The sequence below is a fragment of the Gobius niger genome, assembly GCF_951799975.1.
Source record: "Gobius niger genome assembly, chromosome: 15".
NCBI classification, from domain to species: Eukaryota; Metazoa; Chordata; class Actinopteri; order Gobiiformes; family Gobiidae; genus Gobius; species Gobius niger.
The window spans coordinates 23,211,900-23,234,616 of record NC_136866.1 but is presented as its reverse complement, the minus strand read 5'-3'; the positions used below and the strand labels follow the sequence as shown (position 1 = coordinate 23,234,616).

The 22,717-nt window shown below is 41.4% G+C and overlaps 1 protein-coding gene across 1 annotated transcript; it reads left to right on the top strand.

Moving 5' to 3' along the window:
* Nucleotides 1-1,863: 1,863 nt before the first annotated feature.
* Nucleotides 1,864-22,378, top strand: LOC306975066 (solute carrier family 23 member 1-like; the record flags this gene model as incomplete). The annotated part of the gene is made up of 12 exons (XM_079572485.1): nt 1,864-1,904; nt 3,375-3,509; nt 11,891-12,048; nt 13,248-13,407; nt 15,146-15,327; nt 17,843-17,963; nt 18,181-18,337; nt 18,411-18,664; nt 19,903-20,067; nt 20,142-20,250; nt 21,809-21,904; nt 22,149-22,378. Exons 2-12 carry the CDS (start codon nt 3,375-3,377, stop codon nt 22,376-22,378), a joined length of 1,767 nt encoding a protein of 588 aa, XP_079428611.1. The 5' UTR covers nt 1,864-1,904.
* Between the last annotated feature and the right edge of the window lie 339 nt (nt 22,379-22,717).

Genomic DNA, 22,717 nt, shown 5'->3' with positions numbered 1-22,717 from the left:
ACATTAGAGCTTAATGGTTGACCCGTCCTCAGATGATCCCCCCCTCCCCCCCCCAGACCTTTTCAAAGCCGGTGACAATTTGCCAGAAACAATTTACTTAAACAGTGAAGTCTGTCCGTGTCGAGAAGTGGAGAAAGTCTAAAAGGCTTGCATTGATCGGGACAGCAGAGAGAGAGATGGCTGTGTATTGATTAAACAGAGAAAGAAGTCCCAAATATGCCGGGTCCCGACAGCACCTGACGATTAAGAGACACATTGTAAATCTGTGTTTTTCTTTCTCTCACCTCGAATGAACGGATCGGCTTCTTTGTCACTTTTTTGTCACTCTTTTGTGGCTCTTTTGTTGCTTTTTTTGTTGTATTTTAATCTTGCCCGGATACCTCCTTGTTTGTCCCTTCCTTGGTAGTGACACTAAATTTACACCAATTACCAATTATTTTACTAGCAACTTTCTACACCATTTGCTTTTAAGGTCTGGGCCTTTATTTTGAAATGTATACACAAATATGACACTTTATGGATGATCTTCAATATTTTTTACTGTAATGGCACTAAATTTACTCTAGTTACCAATTATCATTATAGCAATTAACTGCAACCTTTTTTGGATCTGGATCCAAAAAAGTAAAGGTTGCACAAATGCATACATTTCAAAATAAAGGTCTGGAATTTAGTGCCACTAAATTGGTGCCAGTTATTAATTATTATACCAGCAACTTACTATTTATTTTTTAGGTCTGAGCCTTTATATGACATAAATATGGCAATTTATGGATAATCTTCAATACCTTCTAGTATAGATAGTATTCTATTATAGAAATATGCCCATGCATGGACTCTCTTCAATAGGTTCTACAGTTTTGACTGTAGTGACACTAAATTGGCACCAGATATCAATAATTAAACTAGCATCTTTCTAAAACCTTTACTTCTCAGGTCTGGACCTTTATTTTGAAATCTATGCACAAATATGACAATTTATGGATAATCTTCAATACCTTCTACAGTTTTTACTGTAGTGACACCAAATTTACACTTACCATTTATCATGCTAGCAACTTACTACAACCGTTTTTTTTTGTATCAAAATATGACGATTTATGGATGGCAAATTATTTACCTTTTCGCTGTGTTTTCAATCATTTAGAATGAAATTGGGTTGTTGTTGTTGTTGTTGTTAGCAGTAGCAGTAAGCTAAGTTAGCGGATTAGCCGCTACATGCTGCACTTTGTCACACTTTCCCAAACTCCTCTGTCGAGTGGGATGTAAAGTAATGCAGTAATTTTCCAATGGTTCATAGGAAGACTGTTCTGTCTACTGTGCAGCAGGTGTAGGGGCTCTGGGTGCCGCTTCATTGTCTCAGAGGAAGAAATTTGAAAGTCTTAAATGGATTTAGCTGAAATATAAAGCTGCTTTCTTCAGCACCATCATGGACTCTCTGCAGTAAAAAAAAAAGAACTCCACAAAAACACGGCATAGAGGTACAAAAGTATCCAGCAAAACAATGTGCAACACAGAAACCACAAATGCAGTTTGCAGAAAAAGGCAACAAATGCAGCTGTACCGATAGAGAGGGAGGTTACTGCCTGTTTACACGTCGCCATGACACCACAGTTTAATAAGCGTTCATAGATGCCAATTATAAGTTTTGCTATAATAAATGAGTGGTAGTGTATGGATTCTCCTTGTTCTATGCCTTTAATTTAGATTTATAAGTTGGTTGATAAATAAAGCAATTCAAAGTAATGCAACATAATAAATCTGATCCTTGCATAATGGGGTGTCCATAGTTAGACACGCACTTCCTGTTTTCAGGGTACGCTTCCTTTATCAGAGTAACTGTTGCTAAATCAAACATTTCTTGGAATTAAGACATTGCCTCCTGGAATCCTCCACGCTGAAAGGTATAAAGGCGCTGTGTTTTTTGTTATCTTTTGGTAGATTGAGCGGCATTAAGCATTCTCACACAGGTGAAATAGCTGGGGAAAAAAGTCAATAACTGGACCTGAGCAACCAAACAAGCAATTAAAAAAACAGAAAATACATCTCAGGTCGTTCTTTAAAGAAAACTATACCTTTCAAATTCAGTAATTCAAGTTCTTAATCAAGACCATCGCTATAAGTTTCCTCCTTTTTCACACTTTTCAAAAGGGAAGATCATCCAGCCCTGTGAGGAGAGGGAGTTTCAGTGAATCCACCAGGTCCTCACCTAGTTATAAAAGTTTGAATGGCACAGCTGAGTGATTTTGACAGTGGAAACTCACTGAAATCATTTGGGTTTACAGTGAATGATTAACACAAGCACACAATGATACGATTAGGGAGAACTTTGCCCCGACTGAATCAAGTTTTCAGCAGAAAAACAGAGGCTCAAAGACAAATATGAGTCGCACTTGACTCATCATATCAGCTATATCCGTCTGCAGTGGGTTTTGAAAACTGTCCATTTCATGTGAGTACAGATGAAAGTGTAATCTCCGTTCATTTTGGCACCATCAAATATGGGTGTTTTAGATACATTTTCTTGTACTTTTGATTCTTCCGGCTGTGAATGTGGAGATTTAGTGTCATTGATTTTAGAAAATTCTGTAGTTGTAGTAGTAGCAGTCATAGAAGTTGGACTCAAATTTCCACCAAACATAACTGCTACTTCACCTTCAATTTCACTAGCCACAGTTAAAACATGCAGGATTCGGAAACAATTACCTACTACACTTATCAGGGACCCTTTTGTTCATATAATTCTATTTTGTATATGCATTGTGGAATTATTCGATAAAGTCTGTTTAAAAATCGGTGCTAAAGAGACAGTATAGTAGGATCAAATAGAGGCAGTAGTGGCTTGTTGGGCTTTATTACTGTTCAGGGTGAAAGGGTGTTAAGAGCAGGAAGAGACATTCAGCAAACTGTCCGAACCCACAGGCTTCCGGGCCGCAGAGATATGATTCTTTGTTGAAGTTCCACGTGTAGGTACAGGTAACAAGAAAGTAATTGCAAGCGCAACTAAGTAGTACAAGACGTAACTAAGATGGACAAGGCTTAACTACAGTGTACAAGTTGTGACTACGGTGCAACAAATTTACCCACACATGATCTTGCATGTGTGGAGTTCATTAATATATAATGGGCGACACGGTGGCGCAGCAGTTTGCACTTGTGCTTCACTGCTCAAAGGTCCCAGGTTCCTGTGTGGAGTTTGCATGTTGCCTTGTGCACCATAGTTGTACACCGTAGTTACGCCTTGTACTAAAGTGTTACCAAGTCTTCTTTCCTCTGTGGTGCATATACCAGTCTGCAGTGATGCCTCTGCGATGGCTGTTATGTACATGTTTGCGTCTAAGCCAGGGTTGTATGTGGTCTGCATGTCATTACAGATGGATGAGTCCGTCAGTGATGAGGCCACAGGGAAACACAGTCCAAAGGGCCGTGAGGAGAGAGACAGGAATAAACTCACCTACTGTGTCACTGATGTCCCGCCATGGTACCTCTGCATTTTTCTAGCCTTTCAGGTATTCAATATAGCATTTAAAAAATGTGTATTCAGAACTTCTTACTGGGCGCATTAGTGGGAGGAAAGGCAATGGGGTTTTCAGAGACACATCCCTTGCTTTCTCTAAATTCCTTGTTTGTTTCAGCACTACTTGACTGCGTTCGGGGCCAACATCACAATCCCGCTCTTACTGTCGGAGCGGCTGTGTCTGCAGCACGACAGTCTGACCCAGGGGAGGCTCATCAACAACATCTTCTTTGTGTCTGGACTCGTCACAGTGCTGCAGGTCACTCTGGGAGTCCGGTCAGTTTCTGTAGCCGTTCCTTAAGGAATGTTGCTCATCAAATTAATTGCAAATGAAATGTTTAGCTATGTCAGTCGCTTTAAATGGTTAAATGTTATCACAGGCCACATGTCATTTGGTTATTTTTTTCCTAAACTTTCTTCTTGTGTTTATTGTGGCACCAACCTAAACCCTACAAGAAGTCCACGATATTGAACGGCACCCAGGGCTTACTAAATCCTACCCATCGAACCTTTGACACCTTCTGGTTATGGTTTTGTCATTTAGATTTGGATTATCATTCCGATTTTTGAAGTGTTGGGAATGTGGGAAAGAGGTCTATAAAACGTATCTCCTAAACTAAAAATCATATTGAGTCAAACCTAAATGACGGCCTAAATGCAACAATATGCAATTCATGTGGATATGTAATTAAAAGTCCCTACACCACATTGGAATGGGACAAAAAATGAAGTTGTCCAATAAAAATAAAAGTCATGGCGGCATATAAACAAGCAGAAACCTCCCTCTGTCTCGGTACAGCTGAGTTTTTTGCCTTTTTCTGCTAACTGCATTTGTAGTTTCTGTGTTCCACATTGTTTCACAGGATATTGTTGTACATCTTTGTTGTGTTTTTGGAGGTTCAGAGGATTTTTACTGTAGAGGGTCCACAATAGCCATGACAGACCCAGGTTTTTTAGAAAGTAAACAAACAGCTAACATTAACTGAATTAGCTGAGACCTTCTTTAAATGTTCTTATCCCTCATACCACACAGAACTGAGCTATATGTAAAGAACTAATATGCATTTCACTTTGTGTGTTACTGCAGGCTGCCTATTCTTCAGGGGGGCACCTTCTCCCTGATGACCCCCGCCATGGCCCTGCTGTCCCTGCCTGAGTTCGAGTGCCCGGCTTGGACACAGAATGCCAGCCTCGTAAACACATCCTCTCCCGTTTTTATCGATGTGTGGCAGAGCCGTCTACGAATTGTAAGTTTACTCTGGCATTCACTCATAAAATCCCAAAAGAGCTTGACTCATAGTTTACAGTCTGAAGAAGCAACATTTAACTGAGGAGGTTGAAAACATTGCCTTCATGCTGTGTGTACCATCCTTTGCCTATAACAATACTGCTTCTCTCTGTTTCTCTGCAGCTGCAGGGCTCCATCATGGTGGTCTCAGTGCTGCAGATCGTGGTGGGCTTCTCGGGTCTGATTGGTTTCCTCATGAGATTCATTGGACCTTTAACAATCGCGCCCACGGTCACTCTCATCGGCCTGTCCCTATACGACGCGGTCGGAGACAAGGCGGGAAGCCACTGGGGCATCTCGGCTCTGTATGTACCACAGCCTCACTCCCACAACAACTATCTGATCTTACCTCCGCTCATCTATCGACAGGACCACGGTGCTGATAGTCTTGTTCTCGCAGTATCTCTGTCGGGTCCCGCTGCCCGTCCCCTCGTACAACAGAGTCCGGAAACTGCACACTTCAAAGTTCTTCATTTTCCAGACTGTGCCAGTATGTATCACACACACTGCAGAAAAAGGAATCAACAACATTAATGTAGGGTATGAGGGTTTATTAATCAATTAATTGTTTATTAATTAATTAATAGGTTGGTAGATTAGCCTTAAATTTGAACGGGGCACCAGTTCGAAAAAGCTTAAGTAAGAATAGGAGGCTAAACTACAGATTTATCTGAAGGAAGTAAGTTCTTGAACGATACACATTGACCGTTAGTCTGAAATAATGAACACAGACATTACCAAAGCAAACTGTGGTTTATGGAGGTTTAATGATCAAAATCAATTAACAGACGGCATTAAATATTAAAGTGCAAACAGGATGACTTAGAAGGCTTACAGAATGAATACTCAGATAAAATGTTCTAAAATTGTATCTGAAAGTCAGTAAGTGAAGTTAAGGTGGTTGGCGTAGAAGTTATGTGAGTCTTATTGAGCCAGGTCTGTGAGATGCGCTTACGACCACGAGAGAAAGGTTTTCCACGCCAACTGTGGTCCGGCGTTCCAACGGGCTGGCGTCCGACGGCCTTTGGTCGTGGTCTCTCGGGTGGCGATCTCGAGCTGATGCAGGCGAGGCAGGGGCCTGTCTCCAGCTCCTCTGGGCCTTGGGCGTTTAGCTTGACAAGCTAGACTCAAAATGGATGCGCTGAAAGCTCAACGATCAAAAATGTTGTTGTCTTGTAGGAAAAATGCAAATGTTCTTAAAAGAAGCTACAAATCACGTCAAATGATGGGCTCAAACTTAAAGATTCTTGTGGTCCATCTGAGACAAAAAGCGGTCAGAGTTCGGCGGGAGATGTCACCATGTGCTCCCTTCCTGCCGTCTCTCTGGATGAACCTCTTGCATGAAAACTGGAACCGGAACTCAAACTGCAACTGAGGGAACTGCTTCCTGTACCCGTTCTTTATACCGGGTCGGCCCCTTTGTTGCAGCGGGACTTGACCAATCGATTCAGTCCGTAACTCGACACATATACTCGGCACAACTTATAGTGGGATGGGAGGAAGGGACAGGAAGTCTTAAAGGAATGTGATTCAAGAAATACATTTCTATTGAAAAAAAAAACACATTAACAAACTTCACAAACTTTACAAATGCAGAATCGGCATTTCGATATTATGTACATTGTATCGTTGTTGACCTTGGAAAAGAATTCATCATTAGAACAGATTGGTTGAGTTCATTCTCACTGTCCATGAATTAAAGAACTGGCTTATTACTAAAATCGGATGTTTGAGATTCAGTTTTGGCCAATTCGAAGGTCAATAAAGAGTCCTAGATAGACAGATAGGTCCATCACAGTCTTCATTGTCCTCAACTGTGTTTGTTAGTTCTGACCAATTAATCATTCACAGTTAGGACCGGAAGTTAAGGAAATTCCTGACCACCAAATGTTGTGTGTCTTGGAGTGGGGGTTTTGCTCATCTCTTGGTATGCGGTAACCATGGCGATAGGGCATAGGTCACCCTCACATGCTACATTAACATTGTATTGCACTTTACAAGGTCATTCTGTTACACTGCAGTTTGCTTTGCTTTTTGCAGTTATTTCGTAATAATCGCATGTAATAAACACATGTCGATCACTGGAATACATTTTGGTAGTAAGAAAATGCTGATGAGTTAATAATCTAAAATATTCTGTCCCTTAATCCCTCCCTTCGCTCCACTAGCTGCTGTAAAGGAAAAACAGAGTGTGAGGCCGAAACCATGTGTTGTTGAAGCTTCGGCAGATGTGCTCTTACGGAAGAAGAATATAAACTTCACAAATGATCGAAAAGTAAAGCATGCATTTCTTGATAGTAAGCAGGAGGAGCATTGTAAAGCCACCATGGTGCTAAGAATGGAAGAAAAAACATTGGAATATCACTCAAAGTTGTGGCGGACAACAATAGGTATCTTTTGTTCTGAGCCATCAGTCCCTTCGAACACCATCAACCTCTCACTCAAACCAGGAAGTCACTGTTATCTTTATCCTTCAATGCCACTGGGGAACTATCTCCAAATGTGAAGCCAGGCTAATGTTAACCGCTGTACCACCATGCCGCCCAAGGCCACAGTGACACTATACCAGTAATCTACACTTGCTTCTGTACAGATTAGGATTATTTGTAAATAGGCTAATAATGCTTCTGATATGGCCTAGATTCTGCTGGGCATCATGGTCTCGTGGCTTGTGTGTTACCTCCTCACCATCTACAACGTCCTGCCCTCTGACCCGGCCAGCTATGGCCACATGGCTCGCACTGATGTGAAGGGAGATGTTGTAGGGCGAGCGGCTTGGTTCAACTTCCCATATCCAGGTAAGGTTTTTTCTTTCTTTTTTTACACTGGACACTCAGAAAAGATCAACTTTCTTTTGTTGTGTTCTTCATTCAGGTCAGTGGGGCGTGCCGACCGTGAGCCTGCCAGGGGTGTTTGGCATGATGGCTGGGATCGTGTGCTCCATGGCAGAGTCTGTGGGGGACTACCATTCATGTGCCAGGCTGTCTGGGGCTCCTCCTCCCCCCAAGCACGCCATCAACCGGGGCATCAGCATCGAGGGGCTGGGCTCTCTGCTGGCGGGGGCCTTCGGGACGGGAAACGGCACCACATCTTTTAGTGAGAATATAGGCGCACTGGGTATCACGAAGGTAAGAATGAATGAGTGAGTTATTAGGCTTTAGTGGGTATAGGGGCGGGACAGGGTAAAGGAGACGAAAAGCAGGGAGAGGAATTCAGCTAATTATCGGAGCCGGGACTTGAACCAAGTACAATTGCCTGGACAAATCAACCTTATTTTTCTAATATTCTGTGCATAACAGGTGGGGAGTCGAAGAGTGATCCTCATGAGTGGATTTGTCATGATTTTAATGGGAATCCTGGGAAAGATCGGCGCAATCTTTTCAACCATCCCCTCCCCTGTGATCGGAGGCATGTTTTTAATCATGTTCGGTGTCATCGGAGCAGCTGGCATTTCCAATCTGCAGGTAAACAACAGGAGAAACCATCATGAAATATTGCAGATTCATGGACTCGCTTTCCGATTCTAGACCACAGATATGAACTCTTCAAGGAATATCTTCATTTTTGGCTTCTCCGTGTTCTCGGCACTGACTATTCCCAATTGGGTACGGAAGAACCCACACGCTATAGATACAGGTACTGCTTTATTCAACCCATTGTAAACAGATGTGCTGGACTGTTTATCAGTGATGTATTATAGCGGTACACAACAAATTAGTCCCTCTGGCTTTTTAATTACACTCTGTGGATGTCCGGGAAGCGCTTCTGTCTTTCTCTTTTTCAAACCGTGAGATTCAGAGGCAAGTGTGCGCTAAAGGCTCATTCATACTTCACAACACGCAAGAACTTCTTGTTCTTTCACCCTGAGCTGCAGAACAATATGAAGTCACTTTTGCCTTGTTGTCATGGAAACATTTTGTAACTGACAATAGTTCCATGGCAACAAGGCAAAAGTGACTTCATTTTGTTCTGCAGCTCAGGGTGAAAGAACAAGAAGTTCTCGCGTCTTGTGAAGTATGAAGAAATTGATAAAAAATATACACCATATTTAGATACAAACAGTGGTCTGTTATTTACAACATAATGGCTTAAGGTTACAAAAGAAATGTACTCTTCAAAAATATGATTGATAACCCAGTGTTTAAGTTGGCTGGACTGAAAGATCATTCTGCTTTTGTCCGGAGGTGGTCAGATACTTAAAGAGCAAATACCCCTGGTCAAATGCTGCTTGCTAAAAATAAATTCCTTGAGTGAAAGTACTTGCTATTGAAGAGACTTGAGTATTCAGAGTAGCTGTGAATAATAAGTAAAGTTTTTTGCGGCTTCAAAAATGAGAAGACTGTGCCCAAATTCCCCACTTGTACAGCAGCACGTCCTAAACCAGAGGGACAAATCTTCGTCCTTGTGGTGATCCAGTGACTTTGACAGAGCATCTGCACAGCGCCGCCCACTGTTCAGGAGTGTACTTTATATAAGGCAAATAAACAGAACAAAACATGTGCACATCAAACTTTTATCCTTTTGATTTGGAGCATTTATATAGTAGAAAGTATCATATTTATATTTCAACTGTAGTGGAGTAAAAGTCTTACGTTCTCAACTAAAAACCTACAGAAGTAATGTAAAGATCCTCAACAACTCTATATTTTTGTCTCCTCCTGATGTTTATGTTGAAATGCAGGGTTGAGAGGGTTGGACCAGGTGCTGCAGATTTTATTGACCACACATATGTTCATCGGGGGGTTCCTCGGATGCTTTCTCGACAACACTATTCCCGGTACGCCCGTTTTTATCCTCTTGAGTTATGCCTGACACTCACAGCAAGAATGTCCTGGCTTTGATTATCCTTGGTTTTCACAGGAACGAAGAGAGAACGTGGCATTTTAAATCTGGAAAACGCTGAAGAAGAAGGCGCATCTGCAGAGGTGTACGGGCTTCCATTCGGGATAAGCGCCATCCTCTCGTCGCATTCGTGGTTACGCTACGTCCCCATCTGCCCATGGGACGGAGATAAGACTGAAATCCACAATAACCCATCAAAGAAAAAGCAACGTGTGGACTCACATATTCATGATGTTTTGTGACACTCCGACTTTGTTGTTCCATATGTTTGATCAACTCATTTTGCATTGTTCAGTCCTTGGTGCTGTTGTTCCACGTTTTAACTTGTGAATGTGAGGGTCAAGTGAATTCTGTCATTTCTGTGTATTCACATCTGGTTCACATCTGAAACTAAACTCCTGTTGGACTCAGAGCCAACACAAACATATTGTTACAAAGCTTTGGCCTGTGGAAGACTTTGTGTTTTGATTCTGCCTTATTAAAACTGTTCTGAAGTCCACTGGTGACTCATTCACCTCGTAGAGCAATATAGACTCACTAATTCACCACCTGCTCGCCGCTTTACCACTGTGTGCGCCCTTTCTATGAACTTTAGCTAATACTAAACTGCCTGGCCCAACTTAAAGGAATAGTTTAAGGTTTTTTCCATACTGTGATATGTTCTTACCTGAGCTTAGACGAGTTGATACGTACCTGTCTGGTCTTTGTGCCTGTGGAAGAGCTTGGTCACTTCTAACTTCACCCCGTTTGGAGCCATAGGAATATACTGGGAGAGTTGATACGTACCTGTCTTGTCTTTGTGCGCACATACATGCCGGTATGTATTACTGTACATGCCGGTATGTACTTCTGTACATGTCGGTATGTACTACTGTACATATCGGCATGTCCACTAAATGAGCTCGGAATGATTAACACTTCCACTACATGATAAGACTTGGGTAAAGTTTAACCTGAGTGTTGGTGGGGTTTGAAATGCGAGTCAGTGCAAGACGTGGCACAGAAAGTAGAACAAGCACTCGACTCCTCACATCAGCCATCGGTCGAACTGCAGAGGATTTTTAAATGGAAAATGAAGGACGTGACAACCGTGCATTTGAGGTGAGTACGAATAAAATGTATTGGCACCACAGATTATGCTTGTTGTGCTATTGTAGTAAGATAGGTGCTAATTATATATTAAAGTTTGCTATTTAAAATTGCCTGAATTATCGTATTAGGAGCCCAAATTTAATATGTAAATGAGAGAAAGTTGAGTAAAAACCCAGAAGCAGCAAACGCTTTGTGCTTCAAGGCAGTTCAGTCATTTGCACATCACTGGATAAACTGTTTTCTGTTTCCACTTGATGTTGTTATTGCGTTTGGTCTTCAGTCCAGCAAATCTCCCTTAAAGTTTCTCGTTGGTAGAAGAGCAAACTTTTCTTTAGTCAAATCAACAACATTAGACATAGTAATATAATACTAGCCTTGTCGATGCTCAGTGCTGACTTTATGGCTGTTCTGTGCGGGTCTGTGTCAGGGTTGTATGTGGTCTGCATGTCATTGCAGATGGATGAGCCCGTCAGTGATGAGGCCACAGGGAAACACAGACCATGGAGTGAATCGGAGGAGAGCGACAGGAATAAACCAACGTACTGTGTCACCGATGTCCCCCCGTGGTACCTCTGCATATTCCTAGCCTTTCAGGTATGTTTTTCAATCACTTTAAGAGAGTCTGTTCAATCAGTACTGCACATTGTCATTGCATATTTGAGCATTGACACTTTACTCACCTCGTCATGTGATTGCGGAGGCCATAGATGAGTTTGGCGTCATGAATGAATACAACAAATAAACAGACTCAGTCATAAGTTATGTTTTTGTTTTGCCATTTAATTTGCTAAAAAAAAAAAAAAATTAATTAATTAATTTCAAAAAATAATAATAATTTGCTCAAATAAGATCTCCCACAGCCCAGCCGTCCTCCAGATTGGGAACTACTCTTCTTGTCCACTTAATTGGAGACAATACAATATAGAAACACTGACTGAAAGGCAGGGTGGCATTAAGTGTTACCATTAAGTGAAACCGGTGAAAAGTCTTTAGTTTAAAAATGATGTTCATAACAGAAAAAGTCATGTCACTGAAACTGATCTACAATCTCCACAACTTGACTTTGATTTTAGCCCTTTATGCCATGTGTTCTCTATGATGACTCCAAAACATGAAAAACTGAATGTGAAAGCTTTTTGCTCTTGTTTCAGCACTACCTGACTGCGTTTGGAGCCAACATCTCGATCCCTCTCCTCCTGTCGGAGCGGCTGTGTCTGCAGCACGACAGTCTGACCCAGGGCAGACTCATCAACTGCATCTTCTTTGTGTCTGGACTCATCACTGTGCTGCAGGTCACTCTGGGCGTCCGGTGAGGGCTTTTCACACATCGTAGTATCAATGAGCACTAAAATGGTCAAATGTCATAACATTACAAGAACCCCACTGATTGAAATGCAGGGAAGCTGAAATACTATAGACTTTTCCCTTTTACTATCATGCTGCAGATGTTTGGACCCATTTATGCATAATGTATGTCATTATTAGGTTTTAGTTCACATGGAAAAACGTATTGTCTATCAGCATAATTTAAGATTTTTAAAAAGTGGAATTATTTGAAAACATGGCCACATGGTGAATTATGTTTAGGCCTTATGGGGCAGGTTTGTGGACTTGTACCCTAACAATCAATCAACATATTTTATTTTTATTTTTAGTCTTCTGATGAAAACTGTAATTTAGTTTAAGTCAAGATTTAGTCAAATAATTCTCAATTTTAGGCTAGTTTAAATTGACTAAAATTGCATTTAGTCGACTGAATCTAAGATTGATTTAGTCAACTTTGCATTTATAATATTTATTATAATCATATTTAAAGGGACTATACAGAGTTTAAAAATGTAGTATAGTAAATGTAGTAGAAGTATTTTCCTCCCCCTACATGTTCCAACAATGTCCAAATGTGTAGAATGAGGCGTGACCTGTTCACCACAACTGCCTCTAAAATCCTGCACTGTCACTCAAAAAGGTGTTAATTCGGGCCCGAAGTGCCGTCATGCACGAGCTTAATGTAGAAGTTGCAGTTACACGTAAGACCTGAGGTGGCAGTAGTGAGTATACAATGGCTAACTTGCATCTAGCCCCTTTAATCAAGGTGCTCTTCCATGTTTGTTCTCCACATAAACAAGGCTCAGACCTGTTCCTTGGGCAGTGGATGAACTGATATGAGGCTCTTTTAAACTGTTATTGGAAGTTTTGATGATTTTAGTCTCTTTTTTGTTTTCATTTTTATTTAGTCATATTTTAGTCGGTGAAAATATCTGGACATTTCAGTGACAGTTTTAGTCTTGTCAACACATTTTAATTAAGTTATAGTCTAATTTTACTAAGAAAATTGACACTGCTAACAGTTCAACGTTTCAGCATTTTATAATTGGAGTTTTTTTTTATTTTATAACTCATGCAGCCATATACTCCATCTATAAAATGATCAAATTCTTGAGTGTGAATCCAACCAGTTGTTAAGATTCATATTTTGATCTATTGTTGTTGTTTGCTCTTTCACTTCAGACTGCCCATTCTCCAGGGGGGCACCTTCTCCCTGGTGACCCCCGCCATGGCCCTGCTGTCCCTGCCTGAGTTCGAGTGCCCGGCTTGGACACAGAACGCCAGCCTCGTAAACACGTCCTCTCCTGTTTTTATCGAGGTGTGGCAGAGCCGTTTACAAACTGTAAGTTTACCGGTCACTAACGTCAGATAAGAGATCTGTTTATGGTTTACAGCATGAGATAGCAATAATAAAAAAGATAAAAGTTGTTGCGATACGTCAGCTGCTGCAGTTTTCATTGACGTCCTTTAAAGGGCAGTGTGTGGTGATGCACTGTCTAAACATAAGAGTGACATTTGCCAAGATTGTAGATGCTTTTCTCCAGAAAAAATAAATACAATATGGAACAAACCATTTCAAGGCACTCTTCTGTTATTTTGTTTATTCAACATATAAATCTGTAGAAATGTAGCCCAGACTTTTGTTTCACTTGAGTAACACCTGTAGCACAGTGGGGTTCTCACAAGAGGCACTACAGGAAACAAAAAAGGGAAAAACGAGAAGAAGATGGAGTGAGACTGTTGTGGAGAGGAGGGAGCAGCAGGAGCTGATCAGTGCAGGACACCACGCTCTGAACGCACCAGGTTTCCTCTGGGTGCTGCGGTCAAAGCGGCTCAGGACTAACACCTGAACACAATAAAATAAAGCACCTACCTACTTAAATAGTGCATCAAAAGCCGTTCCAAGTTAGCATGACACTCAGTGCTTTGACTTCTAAGACGGTCAATCAATCAATCAATCAATTGCGCTACCTTGTGTATGAAATGTGCGATAAAAACAACATGCCTTGCCTTGTTTTATATAGCCCAATATCACAGCCCAAAATCACAATAGGAGTTGCCTCACAGGACTGCGTTATATTAAAATAATAAAACAAAACAATGAAGAAGACAATGTAAAGTTCAGGCAAATTAAGTATCCAGGCAAACATATTACAAATAAACATTGGCAGCAGGTGTTGACGAGCCACATGGGTGTCCCCTGACCTTAGACTCTCCGACACGGCAAGGAAAAACTCAAAAACCCAGTGGGAGAAAAAAGAAACCACAGGGAGAACCACTGAAGGAAAGATCAATTTCCATGAATGGATAATATAAAGTTACATAGACCCGGGGCCAATAGGAGTCCTTCAGCAGACGGGCCAAGACCACAGAAGAACGTACAGTCCTTGTTGGAGCTTTAGTTCTTGTCCAGTCCCTGTAGGCAGAGATTCATCCGCAGATCCACCACACGAAAACTATCTAGAAGTGTCTTGCCAAAGCAGATACAAGATTGAAAATGTTTACCGTTGCATGCGTTAAGGGATTAATGGTTCTTTCATGGGAGCTGGATCTTTGGAATCCGTTTATTTAAAAAGACTGGCTCATTTCTATAATGATTGGTTTAAAGAAGGCAACCAGAAAACTCAATGTCTGGGAATGAATTTGCGCAAAAGTGCATTTCGATTAAAACTCCAAATGCTTTAACCAGGATCCATTTTAACCTTTGAAACGCGTGTCTCATGGAAATAAAACTTTGTGCCACAATTCATGAAAAGAAGCTTCACCTGCCTTATCAGCTTTTGAGCAATAACCTTCCACTCCTGGTTTCTGCCCTGCTCCTCTCCTTTTTCATGTTTTCTCAATTTGTGCAAAGTTGCATTTACCAGAGACATACAAAGATCCGTCTCTCTTTGAAAATGAGATACAATTCGACCTTTCACATCAAAGAGCTGCTCAAAGGTGCAGAAACGTCACAACACCATATAAAACTTTCCCATTCTTGAATATTTGATATGAGACTTAACTAAAAAAAAACACTTTATGTAAACTCAGTTCTCCTTCAATATAATATCTGTTTTGTTCTTTCTGTCTCTTTGCAGCTGCAGGGCTCCATCATGGTGGCCTCGGTGCTGCAGATCGTGGTGGGCTTCTCGGGTCTGATCGGTTTCCTCATGAGATTCATTGGACCTTTAACAATCGCGCCCACGGTCACTCTCATCGGCTTTTCCCTTTACGATTCAGCCGGAGACAAAGCGGGGAGCCACTGGGGCATCTCAGCAATGTAGGTACTATAACCAATATCTGTTTATGCTAAGATCTTCATTTCTCTAGTTTTGACTGATGTTTTACCTATCAGAACTTGATAAATTAAATATTTTATGTAGTATTACCTGTTCTTATTCCAACAACACTTTGACTATTTCACTTACAAAGGTTCTCACTATGAACCTTCAATACAACCAGGAAATGGATCAAGGCTATGCACTGACAAGTCACAGTTCAAATGATTTAAGGCTTATTCAACTTTCTTTTTCTTTTTTTTTTTTACCATGTTACAGCATTGTTATCTTGTCAAAACCTTACCTGGAGTTGTGATTTCCCTAGGGATTAATTCCGATTGATTAAGTACCGTATGTTCTGGACTATAAATAGTAAATGGTCTCAACTTATATAGCGCTTTTCCACCTACATTAGGCACTCAAAGCGCTTTACAGCAAGGATCCACTCACCCATTCATGCTCTCATTCATACACCAATGTACGCAGACACTCGGGGCAATGTGGGTGAAGTGTCTTGCCCACACAACGACACACAACGACAGTGTGCACCTTCAGGAGGTGCAATTCGAACCCCGACCTTCTGATCATGAGACGACCCCGCTCTACCATCTGTGCCACTGTTGCCCCATATAAGACTTTGTGACTATAAGTCTCACGTTTGGCTTGGGGTGCGACTTACACTCAAGTGCGACTTATATATCCAAATATACAGTCCCACAATGTTTGTTTTTTTCACACTGACAGCCACTAGAGGGTGCTCTATGCTTGTGTACCAGTATCTGCTACTCCTGTACTACTGCAGTTTAAAAAAAAAAAACTCAAGCCGCAGAAAGAAAGTTTGGAGTGAGCGAGACACTTGTGAGGGACTGGCAAAAAGCAGAGGTTACTCTTACTGCAATGAAGAAAACAAAAAAAGCTAATATTGTGAGCTAAAAGCTAGATGGCCACAGCTAGAGGAACGAGTTCACAAATGTGTGCTGCCGGGAGAGGCTTGTCGACGGTGCAGTTACGCCTCCATGCCCAGGTAGTTGCCCAGGCTGGTGCGACTTATAGTCCTGAAAATATGGTACATACGGTTTAATGTGATAAAAGATATTGATTGAAATTGACTACACTTTACTTTAGCGGCACAGACACTTTTTCTGTTGCCTTTTTTCTGCAAGACGTTGCTTAGAAACAAACCCTGCGTAAAGCCAAAACTATTTTCTGTCAAACTTGTTTATTCACTCAGTTAAGCCACATAAACATATTTAAAAAGATCATTCTCCATTTCTCTGGTTTGAAATGATCACACAGGCCTCACATCTTGACTTTAAACAAGTAAGCATGAGGAAACATGTAAAATATACTTCTAAGAATATATAACAAAGGACATAATCAACTCGATGACAGATTTTAACCAGGTCCCACCACAAGATTCCACATGTGCTTGACCAATCTTTGAAGCTTGCACGAGGCTGGCTGCCAAAACTTTGAATCAATGTAGCTTTTCCTAAACAACAAAGTGTGCATGATTGCGATCAAAATGTGCTTGACTTGATTATTACTCAATGCTCACAGAAAGCATAATAAGGCTCACATGACTAATATGACACACAGTTGAGACATTAACTATGGGTTGAATGTAGAAAGGAAAGTCTAGTTTTTTGCTGCTTCAAATTAATACCGAATATGCACAGTGGCGAGATAGAGTCTCCACTGGAGCGAAGTCAATTGGTGAAATGGATTCTGACAGCAGCTGGTGGCTAAATTGGTTGTCGGTCCAAATGTTCCTGTTCTGGTGTCCAGAGATGAACTCCCACTGGTCACTCATTTGTTGTCCTAATAGTTTAAGGCTTGAGTTCAACTTTGGACCATTCTGCTTAGGTGGTGTTCATCACGTCACATCATAACATTTCACAGAACCTTTGTTTGAAAATTGGGTTGATTCAGATGAAGCTTCTTTGACCTGAAGGTTGGCCGACACAAGTCTTTGTTCTGAGCCACTTGTAGCGAACACTTCATAGTCGGTCGCTCTTTGCGTCAAGTGTATTCGTAGAATTTTCTTTATGTTGTTGTTGAACTGCTGCGCCTTACAGCCATTAATGAAAACACATCGAAGCTTCCTTATCTCCAGTGGAAGTTTGATGTTTCTTCTTAAGACTTCTTTGCATCCCCAGAACTTTGCTTTGTCTGATCCACTATTGCAGGATGTTTTATTTGTCCTCTTTTAGGGAACATTTGAATTCCAAAAGAAGGTCAGATTTGTCCATTTCAATCAAAGATGGCATCTTCTCAATACAGTATTCATTGGTTTCATGATCTTTTACTAGCAGCCCTCTTGACCAACTAAAATCTATGGCCAGATACATGTCTAGTAGCAAGGATTGAACTAATAATCATTCTTAGCTTGGTTAGTTTGGAATCACAACATAATCGTGTCCATTTTGGTTTAAGACTTCTAAAAGTGTTGCTTTGACACTATTCATTTTTGGACTAATAAATATTTGATCTTGTTTCTTACTCATCCATCGACAGGACCACGGCGCTGATTGTCCTGTTCTCGCAGTATCTCTGTCGGGTCCCGCTGCCCGTCCCCTCGTACAACAAAGTCCAGAAACTGCACATCTCCAGGTTCTACATTTTCCAGATCATGCCTGTAAGTATCACACAGCATGACACAGGTCTACAGGAATGACTTCAAATCAGAAATATTAATCTTATATTGAGTAGCTTTGACGCGATTGGCTCTTTTACTGGGATGAGAAGACTTTTACTGTGATATTCCTGATTTATAATAGCACAAAATGGCCTAATATGTCAGTTCTTACTCTGTATTTGTCAATGTGATGCTTCTAATCATAAATATTGCCTAGATTCTGCTGGGCATCATGGTCTCGTGGCTTGTGTGTTACCTCCTCACCATCTACGACGTCCTGCCCTCTGACCCGGACAGATACGGCTACTTGGCTCGCACTGATGTGAAGGGAAATGTTATAGGGCGAGCGGCTTGGTTCAACTTCCCATATCCTGGTAAGGGCTTCCTTACTGGACACTCAGCCAAAAGATCAACTTTCCTTTATTGTGTGAGCTGTTCCTCATTCAGGTCAGTGGGGCGTGCCGACCGTGAGCCTGGCGGGGGTGTTTGGCATGATGGCTGGGATCGTGTGCTCCATGGCAGAGTCTGTGGGGGATTACCATTCATGTGCCAGGCTGTCCGGAGCTCCTCCTCCTCCCAAACATGCCATCAACCGGGGCATCGGCATCGAGGGGCTGGGCTCTCTGCTGGCGGGGGCCTTCGGGACGGGAAACGGCACCACATCCTTCAGTGAGAATATAGCTGCACTGGGTATCACTAAGGTATGAAGTGTAAATATGTTCTTCCACTTGACATCTTCTTCTTCCTCTCCCTCCTCTTCGTTCTCATCTTCTTCTTCCTCTCAACTCTTCATCTACTTCTTCTTCTACTTCTTTTTGTTCTTCCTCTTGAATATTCTTCTCCCTCTTGACTCTGCTTCTTCTTCTTCTTTTACTTCTTTCTCTTGACTCCTCTTCTTCCTCGAGACCCTTCTTCTACTTCTTCTTCCTCTTGCCCACTCTTCTTCCTCTTGACTCCTCTTCTTCCTCTTGACTCTTCTTCTTCTACTACTTCTTCTACTTCTTCTTCTTGACTCCTCTTCTTCCTCTTGACTCTTCTTCTTCTACTACTTCTTTTACTTCTTTCTCTTGACTCTTCTCCCTCTTGACTCCTCTTCTTCTTCTTGACTCTTCTTCTACTTCTTTTACTTCTTTCTCTTGACTCTTCTTCTACTACTTCTTTTACTTCTTTCTCTTGACTCCTCTTCTTCCCCTAGACTCTTCTTCTACTTCTTCCTCTTGACTCTTCTTCCTCTTGACTCTTCTTCCTCTTGACCCCTCTTCTTTCTCTAGACTCTCCTACTTCTTCCTCTTGACTCCTCTTCTTCCTCTTGACTCTTCTTCTACTACTTCTTTTACTTATTTCTCTTGACTCTTCTCCCTCTTGACTCCTCTTCTTCCTCTTGACTCTTCTTCTACTACTTCTTTTACTTCTTTCTCTTGACTCCTCTTCTTCCCCTAGACTCTTCTTCTACTTCTTCCTCTTGACTCCTCTTCTTCCTCTTGACTCTTCTTCTTCTACTTCTTCTTCTCCCTCTCGACTATTCATCTTCTTCTTCTTCTTACTCAAATCAATTCAAATCAAACAACTTTATTTATCTCAAAGGGCAATTCTGTTCGCTGTTCTCTGGTGATAAAAACAATAAAAAGAGACTCGTACAACCGCATTCCGTATACATCATGAACTGTGAGTGCATCAGGACACAGTGAGCCAGTAAAGATGAGGGAAACAAGAAAAATAAGCACTGCCTTCCTAACTTTTACTTCCACTTCTTCCTCTTCCACTTCTTCTTCTATTTTTACTTTTTCTCCTCTTCTTTTTCTTGACTCACCCTTTAATGCTGTGAAGGCCTGTCATGAGCAGTGGCCAGGGACCCATCATCAGATCTGGGGGAACACACCTTTAAAGTTGTGGACAATTTCAATTCACACATTCACACATCTGCCTTCTTTATGAACAGGTGGGGAGCCGGGCTGTGATCCTCCTGAGTGGATTAGTCATGATAGTCCTGGGGATGCTGGGAAAGATCGGCGCCATCTTTACAACCATCCCCACCCCTGTGATCGGAGGGATGTTTTTAATTATGTTTGGGGTCATAGGAGCAGCTGGCATTTCTAATCTGCAGGTAAACAACACTATCATAAAACATTCAAGAGTTATGGGATCATGTATTTCAGTGGAGCCGGTTTCCATTTTTAGACCACAGATATGAACTCTTCAAGGAATATATTCATCTTTGGCTTCTCCATGTTCTCTGCGCTGACTATTCCCAATTGGATACTGAAGAACCCAAACGCTTTACAAACAGGTACCTTTTTGTTTTACTCGACTCATTATAAATGGATCAAGCTCCATAACATGATAATTGTAGTACTATTGTCTCATTGAACAATTTTTATTGTGGCTTTATGAGGTTGTAGAACTCCACGAGTCCACAGGGAAGATCCTGCCTTTATGCCCTTTTTAGGAACATGCTCAATAGGAGCACATTAGGAGGAGTCTTTAAATCAGCATGGATTCCCTTTCAAATGTGATTTTATTTATTTATCCATTTATTTGATAGGGACATGTGTGAACAATAAACATGTACCACACTACAACATTTATAGCCAAGGCTAATTTGTAATGTCTGTCCCTAGAAGGGCCTTTCAAATGCACACAGAAAGTACAAAAAATACATTTACAGAAACATTAATTAATTAATTCTGACATTACACAAAGGAAGTGCATTTGAGTGCAAACTGAAAATGATTGCAGACTTGATTTCTTTTTAAAATACGCTTTAGTTCATTTAAAAAAAGCTCCCAGATCTAAGTCCTGTTTCAGGTCAGGAGGCAAAGAGTTCCAGAGTTTAGCACCCTGGACAGAGATAGTTAAAGCAATACTAAGTAACTTGTTTACCTTAATAAATCCTTGCCGTAGTCCCTCTGGGGGTAATACAAGTGTTACTGGGATGATTGGAGGGTCTTTCATCTCCCCCTGGTGTCTCTGGCCTGAAAACCACAATTGTAGCTTGACTGCCACCGGACCGGAGCAACCAATACACACTAATAGAATCACGAAGAAGCTAACAGGCTAACAGGCAAAGCTAACTGCGGGCTTGCACAAATTTAAACAGTATTTACAGCCAAGTTTGAGTGAAAAAAATAATATTTCCATTGTGTAATTGAATGTACAATACCCCTCTGTCTTTTTGTCTTTTCTGTCAGCGTAGTATTTATTCTCACGGACAATTAATAAGTTAAAAAATCGCAACTTGCTACGACACCTGCAGTGTCGCTTATGGCCTCAAGGGGCAAGAGTTACTTAGTACTGCTTTAACGCAACCGGGGAGGAGTGAGCAGACACTGTTCATTATTTTTTTGCAGTCTATGGAGCAGACTTGTTGCAGATCTGAGTTTCCCGCCTTTTTGTCCTTTTATGGAACGCCATCATGGATTCTCTCTCGAATGGTGTTATTAATGTAAATGGGGAGGATTGAGGAATGACAGTCTATTGTATCTGTGGGATTCCTAAAAATAGGCAGCCTAGTGGTACAGCAGTTCGCACTCTTGCCTCACAGCAAAAAGGCCTTGGTTCGATCTAGTTTACCAGGATGAATGAAAATAATTTAAAGTGCATGTGTCGGTCAATGGAGGAAACATTTAAAGACACAATGCTCACAATTGTCACTTTAATCATAATCCAAAAACTGGATTTATAATGATCCCTCATCTGGTCAATGTGCCTCAGGGCAGTAGTAGCAGCATTCCACCATTTAGAATGAAACTTGATACTGAAAAGTGTCTGGATAACTATTTATTTTGTCGTTTCTGATATCGTCACTTCCCCATGACTTTGTTTGATATGTTTATGCTGAAATACAGGAGTTAAAGAATTGGATCAAGTGCTGCAGATTTTATTGACCACGCACATGTTCATCGGAGGGTTCTTCGGATGCTTTCTCGATAACACAATTCCCGGTAAGCCATATGTTTATAGCCTTGATATCTCTCACTAATCTTATAAAGCTGCGCCATCGCCTTGAATTGTGCCCTCGAGCCACAAAGCACTTTCTCAGCACATCTTGGCTCCCTATTGTGTTCCTCTTATACTCTCCCATACCAATATAGCATTGGGTATTGTTTGCGATGTAATTCAATCATTTAAGCATTTTTTCTTTGCTGGCCTGTGGTAATGTTTTGTGTGCATTGGTGATTTTCCCAGGCACGAAGCGAGAGCGTGGTCTTTTATGTCTGGAGCAGGAGAATACAGAAGAGGCCGGCAAATCTTCACAGGTGTATGACCTTCCATTTGGGATAAGCTCCCGTCTCTCATCGCATTCTTGGGTACGGTACATCCCCTTCTGCCCATGGGACGGAGACAGAACTGCTACCCAAAAGTATTCGTCACAAAAAGAGTTCAGCGTGGGCAAAGATTTTGATGAAGCTTTGTGAATGTTTTTTTTTTTTTTTTTCATTCATTGTTCAGGCATTTTAAAGACACATTGCACAAAATAGATGAACATGGCAGCAATACCAAGCATGCTTCTACTGATCAGACAGACATCGACAATGCTATCAAAGCTCCACAAAGACACTGATATCCACTCATCCCCCCACTCTAATTGTATATATTGTACATTTGCGGCACGGTAGCACAGTGTTTAGCGCTCGTACTTCACAGCTAGAAGGTCTGGGTTCGATTCCCACCAGGGACGGGAGGAGTTTGCATGTTCTCTCCGTGTCTGCGTAGGTTTCCTCCGGGTACTCCGGTTTCCCCTACCACAAAAAACA